General features: G+C 42.8%; 1 protein-coding gene across 2 annotated transcripts in view; it reads right to left on the bottom strand.

The window, feature by feature from the left end:
- The window catches only part of LOC100488482, a 127034-nt gene that overhangs the window by 44282 nt on the left and 69763 nt on the right, over positions 1-12989 (bottom strand). For both annotated transcript variants that reach the window (XM_031895348.1, XM_031895347.1), the window contains exons 11-12: positions 2129-2275; positions 1330-1455 (exon numbers count right to left, since the gene is read on the bottom strand). In XM_031895348.1, the coding sequence (XP_031751208.1) occupies positions 1330-1455; positions 2129-2275 (273 nt within the window). The remainder of the gene's footprint in view (positions 1-1329; positions 1456-2128; positions 2276-12989) is intronic.

The raw sequence follows: 12989 nt of genomic DNA, 5'->3' as shown, positions 1-12989 counted from the left end.
GATGTAAAATGATATAAAGAATGTAAAAGGGCAATTTTTCCAGTTTGGCAAGATTAAATAGTCCACTTAGTTTATACCATATTATCTGTTTGTTAAGTATTTATTCTAAAAGTATAGTTTTCCTTTTACTAAGAAATGCTTTTCACATGCAGTTTTGCACTGGAATATTTTTTTTCCTTTTCCAACCAATGGAGAACTTTTTTGTCTTATAAAAAAACATTTTGCCGATACTTTGAGTGAAAGCTGCACAATAGCAAATAGGTCCTTTAGAGCTTTCATGCATTTTGTAAACTCCCTATGCCTGGGGGTGCATATGCAAGGGAAGGGGTGTAATGGGAAAAGCATTAGATAAGATAAGATGCTGACAAGAAGGCTGGGGGGTGGGGGTAACATAAAACAGATGCACACAAGTAATGGGAGGTGAGTAACGAGGAATTGTGGAGAGGATGGGAAAAGAAATTTGGGAAAGGAAAGGCTGGAGGGGAATTTAAACGGAAGATTAGGATAATGGAGGAGTAGTAGTGCACACCCTTACCTGGGACCCATGGGTCAGGTAAGTTTGGGCAAAGGATTAACTTCCTTAGTGGGTCATGGACAGGTTTGTGGGCCTTTCACCAGTCTTATCTAGCATGCCTCCCTGGCTCAACACCACAGGCTTTCATTTATATGCCCAGCCTCATCTGGTGATGACAGAGATAAGCAGGTCAGATGTGGGTCTGTATAGTGGGCTGGTTCCTGGGTGTCAGAAGTCAGGTTATGGTTGGATGAAGAGGGAGGGAGGGAAGAAGAAAATGAGAAAGGAGGAGAAAAGACTGACTAAGAAAGAAATTTCCTTACAGATTATCTGGGTACCTAGCAATGACTCCATTGAATGTTTAGCCTTCGTGTGTGTGTGTGTCAAAACAAAATTTAACACTATGAACCATATGTAATTCAGCTACAGCTGTGAGACCTTGCCTTGTATATTTCTACCTTGACTCTCACTTGAAACATAATCTCCTTAATACAATGTTCTGCTCCCTCTCTGACTCCCTTAGTAACTACTGCTATAGATTATTGCCAGTTCCTCTGCCTTTATAATACAATATGAAGATGATTTTACATTGATTTTAAGATGCTATATTATATGTTCCTTTGCCTGGTACCAAAGGTGCCTGCTTCTTTTTATAAATATGCTCCAAAATACTTCCCCATATTTCACTTTGCATCTAATACTGTGTCCCTCCTATACAGTAGCTTAGTATATTCCATTCATGTGGTATTAGCTCTTAAACTGTACAGTTATATGATACAGTACTACAATAACATCAATTTATCCTACAGTGATACCATCATGTCTTTCATCTTGAAAATGTCGCTGATTAATCTCAACTCTTCTGTTCTTTTATTCCTTTCTTCTCCTTCCAGTTGTGTAATAGCTTCTGAGTCATCTTTTCCATATTGCCAGCCTTGGTTCTGGCAAAATTGTAAATAGAATTTTTAGAATACTATAAACGACTTTCAGACTCTCTGAAAACCTAAAGATACTAAAGTTAATGTTGGAAAAAAACAAAAGAGTAGAAAAAATAAAAGTGCCAATAGTGTGATCGCTTCTATTACTAAATTGGAGCTCTAATAAAGTTGCAAGTTAGCTGCAGAACAGTGAGTCTTGCATGAAAAGATAATTATCTGTTAATCAATTTAGTATTGGTAGTAAGCAACTGGTATCAGAATAAATAGTGGACATGTTAGGCCACTCAGTGTGTGTCTTGCTAAGAACTAGAACTTGGAGTTGGTTCCTGCCTTGGGTGCTGTGGGGCACAGCAGCAATGACCCACCTGTCTCATTCCATCTACTGTACCTCTGCTGTTCTCTATACTATTGAAAAAACTAGAATTTTCAGAATATATTTTTATGAAATTATAATTCAACTAATAAAATCTCCATTTACATGGGTACTGCAATGCAATTTTTAAAAGGAACAAGGTTGTAGTTGCCTGTACAAACAAAGTTGCGCATATTCAAGGAATACTGTACCCCCTACAATGTAATACAAGGATAGTGACTGAGGAGTTCTGTAACCAAAATAATTTTTGAACAGTCATATTCATTCTGCTATAGCCCTTGTATGATTCAAACATGGTCATACCTTTTCTGGATATGCAAGGAGCATTAGTTTGTAATTGTAGGGCTTTTCTTTCCAGTATTTTGCAAAATCACTGCTAGACAGCATGTGTTTCACTTCTTTTTCAGCAATATTAAAAGCAAATTCACTGATAACAATGACTGCATCCGCCTGAAGAAAAAAAAAAGATATATATATATATACAGACACAGAAAATCAGGCACTCACGTCTCATAAATGGGTCACAGATGCCTGGGTGCAGAATGTCAGAAGCATAGACATTATGAAAAAATATCCCGCACTCACAAGACTGAATACGAAAAACTTTTATTTTTTACATTTAAAAACATCATCTTATTTCAGTTTAAGTCACTGAAAACTAGACACCTAGATATGTGACCTCCACTAATAATATAATACTTTCTACTTCTAAAGTAAGTTTTGCCGCAAAAAGCATCCATACAGTTTTCATTTTACATACAGGACACTAGACCACTAAATGCATGCTGGGTTTTTTTCTATTACTTGACCCAGTTTTATAGTTATCCAGGGATACAATATGTATCAGTCTATTTATTTAACATAGTAAACATTGTCCATTACACTGCAGGCTCCTAATTCAATCATTAAGAAAGTGGACAGGGTAATCTGTTGATCGCATAACTACAACCGAACAGTTTGCTGTCTTCCTGGTGCCAGGGTTCGGCATGTGGTTGATCGGGTTGACAAATTTTTCAGTGGGGCTGGGCATGACCTGGCTGTCTTGGTACATTTTGGTACTAATGACAAAATGAATGGTAGGTGGAGGACCTTAAAGAGTTAGTTCAGGGATCTAGGCTCTAAGATTAAGTAAAGGTCCTGAAATGTCATTTTTTCCGGTGCCACGTGCAAGTTTAGGGAGACAGCAGAAGCTTAGGGAGCTAAATGCATGGCTAAAGTCTTGGTGAAGGAAGGGTTTGGATTCCTAGTGCACTGGGCTGACTTTTCTTTGGGGTACAATCTATATAGACATGACGTAGCTGTGCTAGGGGAGAGAATGGTTAAGAGGCTGGAGAAGTGTTTAAACTAGACAAGGGGGGGGGTTGGTGAGCTAGAGTTTTATAGGAAAGCTAGTGTATACGGGGCAGTGGAATTAGCAAAGGGTTATGGGGTAGCAAGGGGGGCATATAGTATATCCATTAAGGAGCTTCCATTGCTACAAGGGAAACAGACTAATATTCACCTTAGCTCTAAAGGTGGCCACACACATGGCAATTTTCGATCTTTTGTGTGCCCATCGGTTGCACGAAAGATCGTTCCCACCCTCCGCAGCCGTTTAGGGCTGAATCGTTAGATATGGAGGTAGAAACAAAAGGATTTATACCTCTATCTGCCGATTCAGCGCTGAAGGTAGAATGGATGAAAAATGTGAGTGGGCTGTGAATTTAAATGGTTACACACTTTTTTCGGATGGACAGAGAGATTAAAAAGGGTGGAGGGGTTTTTCTTTATGTAAAGTCAGATTTAAAGCCCTGTGCTAAAGACATTACCAAGGAAAATGTGGAATCCCTGCATCATTGGTGTATACTATAAACCACCCCGTATAAGTGAGGGGGATGAGACACAGCTACTATTGCAAATGGAGGAGGCTTCACAACTAGGTCAAGTTGTTATTATGGGGGACTTTAATTATCCTGACATTGACTGGAGTAATGGGGTGGCCAAGTCAGAAAAAGCTAGTAGGTTTGTAAATATGCTAAATTACAACTTTTTATTTCAGGCGGTTCAAGAACCTACTAGGAATGACCTGGTAATATCTAATAATAATGAACTCATCTCTAACATTTGTGTGGGTGAGCATTTGGGGAACAGTGATCACAACATGGTCTCCTTTGAGATAATGCTGCAGAGACAGCTCTATAAGGGAGTAACTAAAACGCTAAATTTTAGATGCGCAGACTTTGCCAGTATAAGGGCATCTCTGCAATGTGTCAACTGGGAAAGGCTTTTCATGGGGTTAAACACAGAAGGAAAATTGAACATCTTTAAAATATTGCTTAGCAAGTATACACAACAGTATATTCCCCTTGTAAGCAAGGAGAGGCATCGCAAAGCAAAACCTTTATGGCTGAATAAAAGTGTTGGTGTCAAGGTTGGTAAGAAAAAAACGTGCTTTAAAAGTTAGCTGGGACAGCAGAAACTTTCATCAGATACAATGCAGCAAAAGCTATGTAAAGGTAAAAAAGGTCCAGGGCCGGATGGGATGCATCCCAGGGTATTAAATGAGCTGAGCGCTGTGATGTCAAACCGCTTCACTTAATTTTTCAGGATTCATTGAGGTCTGGCATGGTGCCAAGAGACTGGCGGACTGCTAAAGTAGTGCCGTTATTTAAAAAGGGATCCCGTTCTCAGCCTGAAAACTGTCTGACATCAGTAGTAGGAAAGCTTTTGGAAGGGGTAATAAGGGATAGGGTACTTGAATACATTGCAGTTCACAATACTATTAGTTTGTCAGACTAATTTAGTCTTTTATGAGGAGGTGAGCAGAAACCTCGATGCTAGAATGGCAGTTGATGTCCATCTACTTGGACTTTGCTAAAGCGTTTGATACAGTACCTCACAGAAGTTTAATGATAAAATTGAGGAATGTTGGCCTAGAACATAATATTTGTAATTGGATAGAGAACTGGCTGAAGGATAGATTACAAAGAGTGGTGGTAAATGGAACATTTTCTAATTGGGCCAGTGTTGTTAGTGGAGAACTGCAGGGGTCAGTCCTTGGTCCTTTGCTTTTTAACTTGTTTATTAATGACTGGAGGTGGGCATAGAAAGTATGGTTTCTATTTATAAATGCGAGCTATCTACTAAATGGTAGTGTGTTGGGGGTATCCTTAATGGAGAAGGAACTGGGGTTTTTTGTAGATAAAAAGTTGTTTAATGCCAGGCAGTGTCATTCTGTGGCTACTAAAGCAAATAAAGTGCTGTCTTGTATAAAAAAGGGCATTGACTCAAGGGATGAAAACATAATTTTGCCTCTTTATAGGTCCCTGGTAAGGCCTCACCTTGAGTATGCAGTGCAGTTTTGGGCTCCAGTCCCCGATATTAATGAGCTGGAGAGAGTGCAGAGACTTTAACTAAACTGGTAAAGGGGATGGAAGATTTAAACTATGAGGTGAGACTGTCAAGGTTGGGGTTGTTTTTTTCTGGGAAAAAAGGCACTTGCGAGGGGACATGATTACTCTGTACAAATACATTAGAGGGGATTATAGGCAGATAAGGGGTGTTCTTTTTTCCCATAAAAGCGATCAGTGCACCAGAGGGCCCCCCCTTTAGTGGAACGGAGCTTTCATCTGATGCAGAGTACATGCTTTTTCACGGTGAGGCAGTGAGGTTGGGGAATGCCCTTCTTAGAGATGTGGTAATGGCAGATTCTGTTAATGCCTATAAGAGGGGCCTGGATGAGTTCTTGAACAAGCATAATATCCAAGGCTATTGTGATACTAATATCTACAGTTAGTATTAATGTTTGTGTATATAGTTAGGTAAGTATACAGTAGGTTTGTGTGTGCTGGGTTTACTTGGAAGGGTTGAACTTGATAGACTCTGGTCTTTTTTCAACCCTATGTAACTATATAACATTCTGAAACTGTGCCCGAGCTCTTTGTTGTGAGTAGGATGCAAACTGAGGTTAATATTTCTGGCACATGGCAATAGAAATTAATATTTTATTGCAGGTCTATGGTGCTTACTGATCTAACCTCTTTTGGAGACTCTACTACCACTGCCAGGTTGGCAGTAATTCCAGTGTTTCATAGCATTCCCTAGTGTCACAATTCACACTTGCACACTTTTCAGAGCACAACAGTCGGGCACATTGATACTTAAGGCAACTATAAAGAAGCGCAATGAGGAGATTCAACATTTGCATCTATTTTAGTTAGAGCGCACTTGTGGTTACATACATAATTGCAGTTGAAGAAATGGTTCATCCCCAAACAAATGCATTCGTAATGTCTATTAATGTAATTTCAAGCACATGCATTGGAAATTCTTAAGCATTTGCAAGATATTTGACAGATATGGACAGGATGGTCTATAGGTGCCAGTGGTATGGGGGATCACCAGCCCGATGTATTGCTTGACTGCTTTAGTGTGCGGAGAAGATATAAAACACAGAGTACTTGTCTGGTTCTACAAAGCTAATTTGCATTGCTTATAAGCATTAAAGGAATAAGAATCTCTTCTGCCCTATGTAGGTTTTCAACAGCACTAGTCACACCTGTATCTGGAACAGGGGTATGCCTTTGTGGGCCTGGGCCCCCCATGTATAAATTCATAGGTGATCAGCAACACACACATACTAATGGGTCACCATTGATTTTGCATGCATCGTAAATCACCTTAGGGTCACCTGCAACACCCCCCCCCCAATGAAAACAATGGCAATGAGAGTGTTCTGACATCATCACATCCCTTGTGACCATTGCAGCGACTAACCCTTATCACTGCCAGGGGTCCTTGTGGTACAAAAATTGGTAAGTGACCCTAATTTACACCCTTATTTACTAAAGTTTGCTTTGGGGAAACTTTGCTCCTATTTTAATTTATTCACTCTACTATTTTGTGTTTTGTTTGTAGCCAAAAAAACTGTGTATTTGGCAGTGTGACTATTGGATCAGGTATTTTACAACTAATTACACTGTTGGCTTTGTTGTTTCATTGATTTGCACAATTTTTGTGGTTTTATTGCATTTATATCCCTGCATTATTGTCCATTACATGGTTTTAGCATAGCTTTACAGTTCAGAAGCTTGGTGTAGAAAGACATCTTTCCCATACTGGATTTATCAGAATGTGTACTTTGCAAAAATAAATGGTGTAGGGCAGTGCTGTCCAACTGGCGGCCCGCGGGACCCCCCTCTGTGTGGCCCCCCACCTGTCTGGCTGCTTTGATGGCTTACTCTTGTGTAAACTTTAAATGGTATCAGTACTGTGATTAACTGCCCCCCCCCTGCATGGTTCTCACCTCAGATTCAGGCTGTAATCAGGCTGTATTGTTTAAATATGTAATCCCCTGTGTTGTTCACACCTTTTAATCTCTGCATTGTTCACCCCCTGCAGTGTTCACACCTCAGGCTCAGGCTGTAATCACCCATATTGTTCCCCTGTTCACACCTCAGGAGCAGTAGAAACCCACAAATAATCCCTGCATACTACAAAAAGAACATATACTGAGGTGGTACTGCAATTAAAAAGTTTTTTAATATATAGTTATTGCGCAGACTGTAGGAGCAGTGCCAGCATTGTGTCACTATAGGCTGCCTGTGTGTGCCATACACACAGGCAGCATAGGGCAAGCAGAGTATGGACACACAGGCAGGGTAGGGAAGGCAGAGTATGGCACACACAGGCAGGGTAGGGCAGGCAGAGTATTGCACACACAGGCCAAGTATGGCACAAACCAGCCAAGAATGGCAAACACAGTGAAAGTATGGCATGCAGGCAGGGTAGGGCAGGCAGAGTATGGCACACACAGGCAGGGTAGGGAAGGCAGAGTATGGCACACACAAAGGCAGGGTAGGGCAGGCAGAGTATGGCACACACAGGCAGGGTAGGGCAGGCAGAGTATGGGAGGTTTTTGCTGTACTACAACCATTAATATGGGTATGGTCATGTGATAACATGGGTGTGGTTTCAAGTGGGTGCGGTTTCAAAAAGGGGAGTGGTCAAAACTGGCTTCCATTATCGGCCCTCCACCACGTAGGCCGGTAAAATTCCGGCCCTCGGTACAACAGAAGTTGGACAGCACTGGTGTAGGGGATCAGAGAACCCCTCCCCCTGTTCTGCCTGTGACATCATACAGCCCAGTTACATGCAGAGAAATAATACAGTTGGCTGGGAGCCCCAGTGCACTTCTGGGAGAAAAGGAGGATCCAGGGAGTGCCTGGGTTTGAGCCAAAACCAAGGGTGGGGCCAGCAGGTTATAAGAGGGCTCCAACTCCAGATTCAGCCAGAACCAGTGTGATAGAGACTGTACAGGAAATCAGACAGGCTGCATCTTCATCCTGTGTGGAGCTTGGCCCAGAAGAAAGACCTAAAGCCCCAGCTGTAAAGAGAGAGCCCATCTTGTTTCCGGCCAGGCTGCTAGAGATCCAGGAGGTGACCGGTACCACTGGGGAGAGTGTCTGCACTGCAGAGCTCTGTGTGAACTCCAGTGTGTCTGCCTCTGAGAGCCCCCAGGTGAGTGATCCACCTAAGGGAGAATACTGGCAAGGCTACAAGTGTGGAGCCCCTGTGTGAGGATAGGTTTTGTTTGTGTACCTGCTACACGGGAGCGACTACTGGGGTATAACAGCTCTTGGGAAGGGACATTCTACATTTAACTGAACTGTGCATTTTTGATGCTTTGATGGTTTACCTTTGTGGAAGCTTTAAATGGTATCAGTACTGAGAATAAATGGTTCTCACCTCAGATTCAGGCTGTAATCCCCCTGTATTGTTTAAATATGTAATCTCCTGTACTGTTCACACTTTTTAATCCCTACATTGTTCACCCCCTGCATTGTTCACACCTCAGGCTCTAATCACGCACATTGTTCCCCTGTTCACACCTCAGACAGACCGCAGGAGCAGTGCCAGCATTGTGTCAATGTATGCTGTCTGTGTGTGCCATACACACAGGCAGCATAGGGCAGAGAGAGTATGGCACAACTGGCAGGGTAGGGCAGGCAGAGTATAGCACATACTCTGCCTGTCCTACCCTGCCTATGTGTGCCATACTCTCTCTGCCCTATGCTGCCTGTGTGTCCCATACTCTCCCTGCCCTATCTTGCCTGTGTGTGCCATACTCTGCCTGCCCTATGCTGCCTGTGTGTGCCATACTCTGCCTGCCCTATGCTGCCTGTGTGTGCCATACTCTACCTGCCCTATGCTGCCTGTGTGTGCCATACTCTACATGCCCTATGCTGCCTGTGTGTCCCATACTCTGCCTGCCCTATGTTGCCTGTGTGTGCCATACTCTGCCTGCCCTATGCTGCCTGTGTGTGCCATACTCTGCCTGCCCTATGCTGCCTGTGTGTGCCATACTCTGCCTGTCCTACCCTGCCTATGTGTGCCATACTCTCTCTGCCCTATGCTGCCTGTGTGTCCCATACTCTCCCTGCCCTATCTTGCCTGTGTGTGCCATACTCTGCCTGCCCTATGCTGCCTGTGTGTGCCATACTCTGCCTGCCCTATGCTGCCTGTGTGTGCCATACTCTACCTGCCCTATGCTGCCTGTGTGTGCCATACTCTACATGCCCTATGCTGCCTGTGAGTCCCATACTCTGCCTGCCCTATGTTGCCTGTGTGTGCCATACTCTGCCTGCCCTATGCTGCCTGTGTGTGCCATACTCTGCCTGCCCTATGCTGCCTGTGTGTGCCATACTCTGCCTGCCCTACCCTGCCTGTGTGTGCCATACTCTACCTGCCCTATGCTGCCTGTGTGTGCCATACTCTACCTGCCCTGTGCTGCCTGTGTGTGCCATACTCTGCCTTCCCTATGCTGCCTGTGTGTGCCATACTCTGCCTGCCCTACCCTGCCTGTGTGTGCCATACTCTACCTGCCCCATGCTGCCTGTGTGTGCCATACTCTGCCTGCCCTATGCTGCCTGTGGGAGGTGAACCTGGCAGGGGTTTGTTCTGGGAGTTTGTTAGATTTTAAAATTGTCATTATATGGTCCCTAAGATGTGTAATTATGTGCTGGGGGTTGCTGTGCTATCCACAGGGGAAGACATAATATTTCACATATGAATGAAGGATGATATCCCTACAGTGAGCACCAACCATTTTGGGTTTTGCTGCACTACCACCATTAATGTGGGTATAGTCTTAAAAGCTCTTGTGATAACATGGGTGTGGTTTTAAGTGGGTGTGGTTTAAAAACGGGGAGTGGTCAAACTGGTTTTCATTATCGGCCCACTACCGCTTTGGCCAGAAAAATTCCGGCCCTCGGTACCACAGAAGTTGGACAGCGCTGTCCTAGAGGAATCCTCCTGGGTTGTGGTCCTCAGTGCCCACTAGGTTACATAGTTACATAGTTACATAGGGTTGAAAAAAGACCATTGTCCATCAAGTTCAACCCATCCAAGTAAACCCAGCACACAACCTATACTAACCAATCTATACACTCACATACATAAACTATATATATACAACCAGTAATACTAACTGTAGATATTATCACAATAGCCTTGGATATTCTGCTTGTTAAAAAACTCATCCAGGCTCCTCTTAAAGGCATTAACAGAGTCTGCCATTACCACATCACTAGGAAGGGCAATCCCCAACCTCACTGCCCTCACCGTGAGGAACCCCCTACGCTGCTTCAAATGGAAGCTCTGTTCCTCTAATCTATAGGGGTGACCTCTGGTGCGCTGATTGTTTTTATGGGAAAAAAGAACATCCCCCAACTGCCTATAATCCCCTCTAATGTACTTGTACAGAGTAATCATGTCCCCTCGCAAGCGCCTCTTTTCCAGAGAAAACAACCCCAACCTCGACAGTCTCACCTCATAGCTTAAATCTTCCATCCCCTTTACCAGTTTAGTTGCACGTCTCTGCACTCTCTCCAGCTCATTAATATCCTTCTTAAGGACTGGAGCCCAAAACTGCACTGCATACTCAAGGTGAGGCCTTACCAGGGACCTATAAAGAGGCAAAAATATGTTCTCATCTCTTGAGTCAATGCCCTTTTTTATACAAGACAGCACTTTATTTGCTGTAGTAGCCACAGAATGACACTGCCTGGAATTAGACAACTTGTGATCTACAAAAACCCCTAGATCCTTCTCCATTAAGGATGCCCCCAACACACTACCATTCAGTAGATAGTTTGCGTTTATATTATTTCTACCAAAGTGCATAACTTTGCAACCTCAACATTGAACCTCATTTTCCAGTTTGCTGCCCAGTTTTCCAATTTTGTCAAATCGCTCTGCAAAGCGGCAGCATCCTGCATGGAACTTATAGTTTTGCACAATTTAGTGTCATCAGCAAAAATAGACACAGTACTCTCTATGCCCACCTCCAGGTCATTAATAAACAAGTTAAAAAGCAAAGGACCAAGGACTGACCCCTGCGGTACTCCACTAACCACACTGGCCCAATTAGAAAATGTTCCATTTACCACCACTCTTTGTACTCTATCCTTCAGCCAGTTCTCTATCCAATTACAAATATTATGTTCTAGGCCAATATTCCTCAATTTGATGACATCAACTGCCATTCCAGCATCAAGGTTCCTGCTCACCTCCTCATAAAAGGCAACTAAATTAGTCTGGCAAGATCTGTTAGGCATAAAACCATGCTGGCACAAACTAATAGTATTGTGAACTGCAATGTATTCAACTATCCTATCCCTTATTACCCCTTCCAGAAGCTTTCCTACTACTGATGTCAGACTAACAGGCCTATAGTTTTCAGGCTGAGAACGAGATCCCTTTTTAAATAATGGCACCACATTAGCAATCCGCCAGTCTCTCGGCACCATGCCAAACCTCAACGAATCCTGAAAAATTATGTGAAGAGGCTTGGCAATCACAGCGCTCAGCTCATTTAATACCCTGGGATGAATCCCATCAGGTCCTGGACCTTTGTTTACCTTTACATGTTCAAGTTTCTTTTGAATTTCCTCCTGAGTGACCCATGCGTCAGTAGCGAAATTACTAGAACTGGGCATATTAAAAGGGAAGCCTTCATTATCTGGCTCCTCAGATGTATAGACAGATGAAAAATAAGAGTTCAAAATTTCAGCTTTTTCCCCGTTCTCATCAACCAACTTACCCCCCGTGATAATAAAGTTCCCACCCCTTCTTGCTTCATTTTTTTACTATTCACATAATTAAAAAATAATTTTGGATTCTTTTTACTCCTAGCTGCAATATCCCTTTCCATCTCTATTTTAGCTTGCCTGATAGCTTTTTTGCATGCTTTATTTGCTTCCTTGTACCTGATGAAAGTTTCCGCTGTCCCAGCTAACTTGAATGCTTTAAAAGCACGTTTGTTATTACCAACCTCGACCCTAACTCTTTTATTCAGCCGTAAAGGTTTTGCTTTGCGATGCCTCTCCTTGCTTACAAGGGGAATATACTGTTGTGTATACTTGCAAAGCAATGTTTTAAAGATGTTCCATTTTCCTTCTGTGTCTAACCCCATGAAAAGCCTTTCCCAGTTGACACATTGCAGAGATGCCCTTATACTGGCAAAGTCTGCACGTCTAAAATTGAGCGTTTTAGTTACTCCCTTATAGAGCTGTCTCTGTAGCATTATCTCAAAGGAGACCATGTTGTGATCACTGTTCCCCAAATGCTCACCCACACAAATGTTAGAGATAAGTTCAGTATTATTAGATATTACCAGGTCCAAAATAGAATCATTCCGAGTAGGTTCTTGAACCACCTGAAATAAAAAGTTGTCATTTAGCATATTTACAAACCTACTAGCTTTTTCTGACTTAGCCACCCCATTACTCCAGTCAATGTCCGGATAATTAAAGTCCCCCATAATAACAACTTGACCCAATTTTGAAGCCTCCTCCATTTGCAAAAGTAGCTGGGCCTCATCCCCCTCATCTATACGGGGTGGTTTATAGCATACACCAATGATCATTTTCTTTGTGACCTTCAGCCCTACTGAAATTTCTACCCAAAGAGATTCAACGTTTTCATTGGTAATGTCTTTATTACATGGCTTTAAATCTGACTTTACATAAAGACAAACCCCTCCACCCTTTTTAATCCCTCTGTCCCTCCTAAAAAGCGTATACCCATTTAAATTCACAGCCCAGTCGCATTTTTCATCCCACCAGGTCTCAGTGATACCAATTAAATCATAATTTTCAATACATGCAATAGCCTGCAGCTCCCC

Source organism: Xenopus tropicalis, chromosome 1 (assembly GCF_000004195.4).
Source record: "Xenopus tropicalis strain Nigerian chromosome 1, UCB_Xtro_10.0, whole genome shotgun sequence".
NCBI lineage: Eukaryota > Metazoa > Chordata > Amphibia > Anura > Pipidae > Xenopus > Xenopus tropicalis.
Note: the sequence above shows the minus strand (reverse complement) of the source record. Positions and strands in the feature narration are given on the sequence as shown.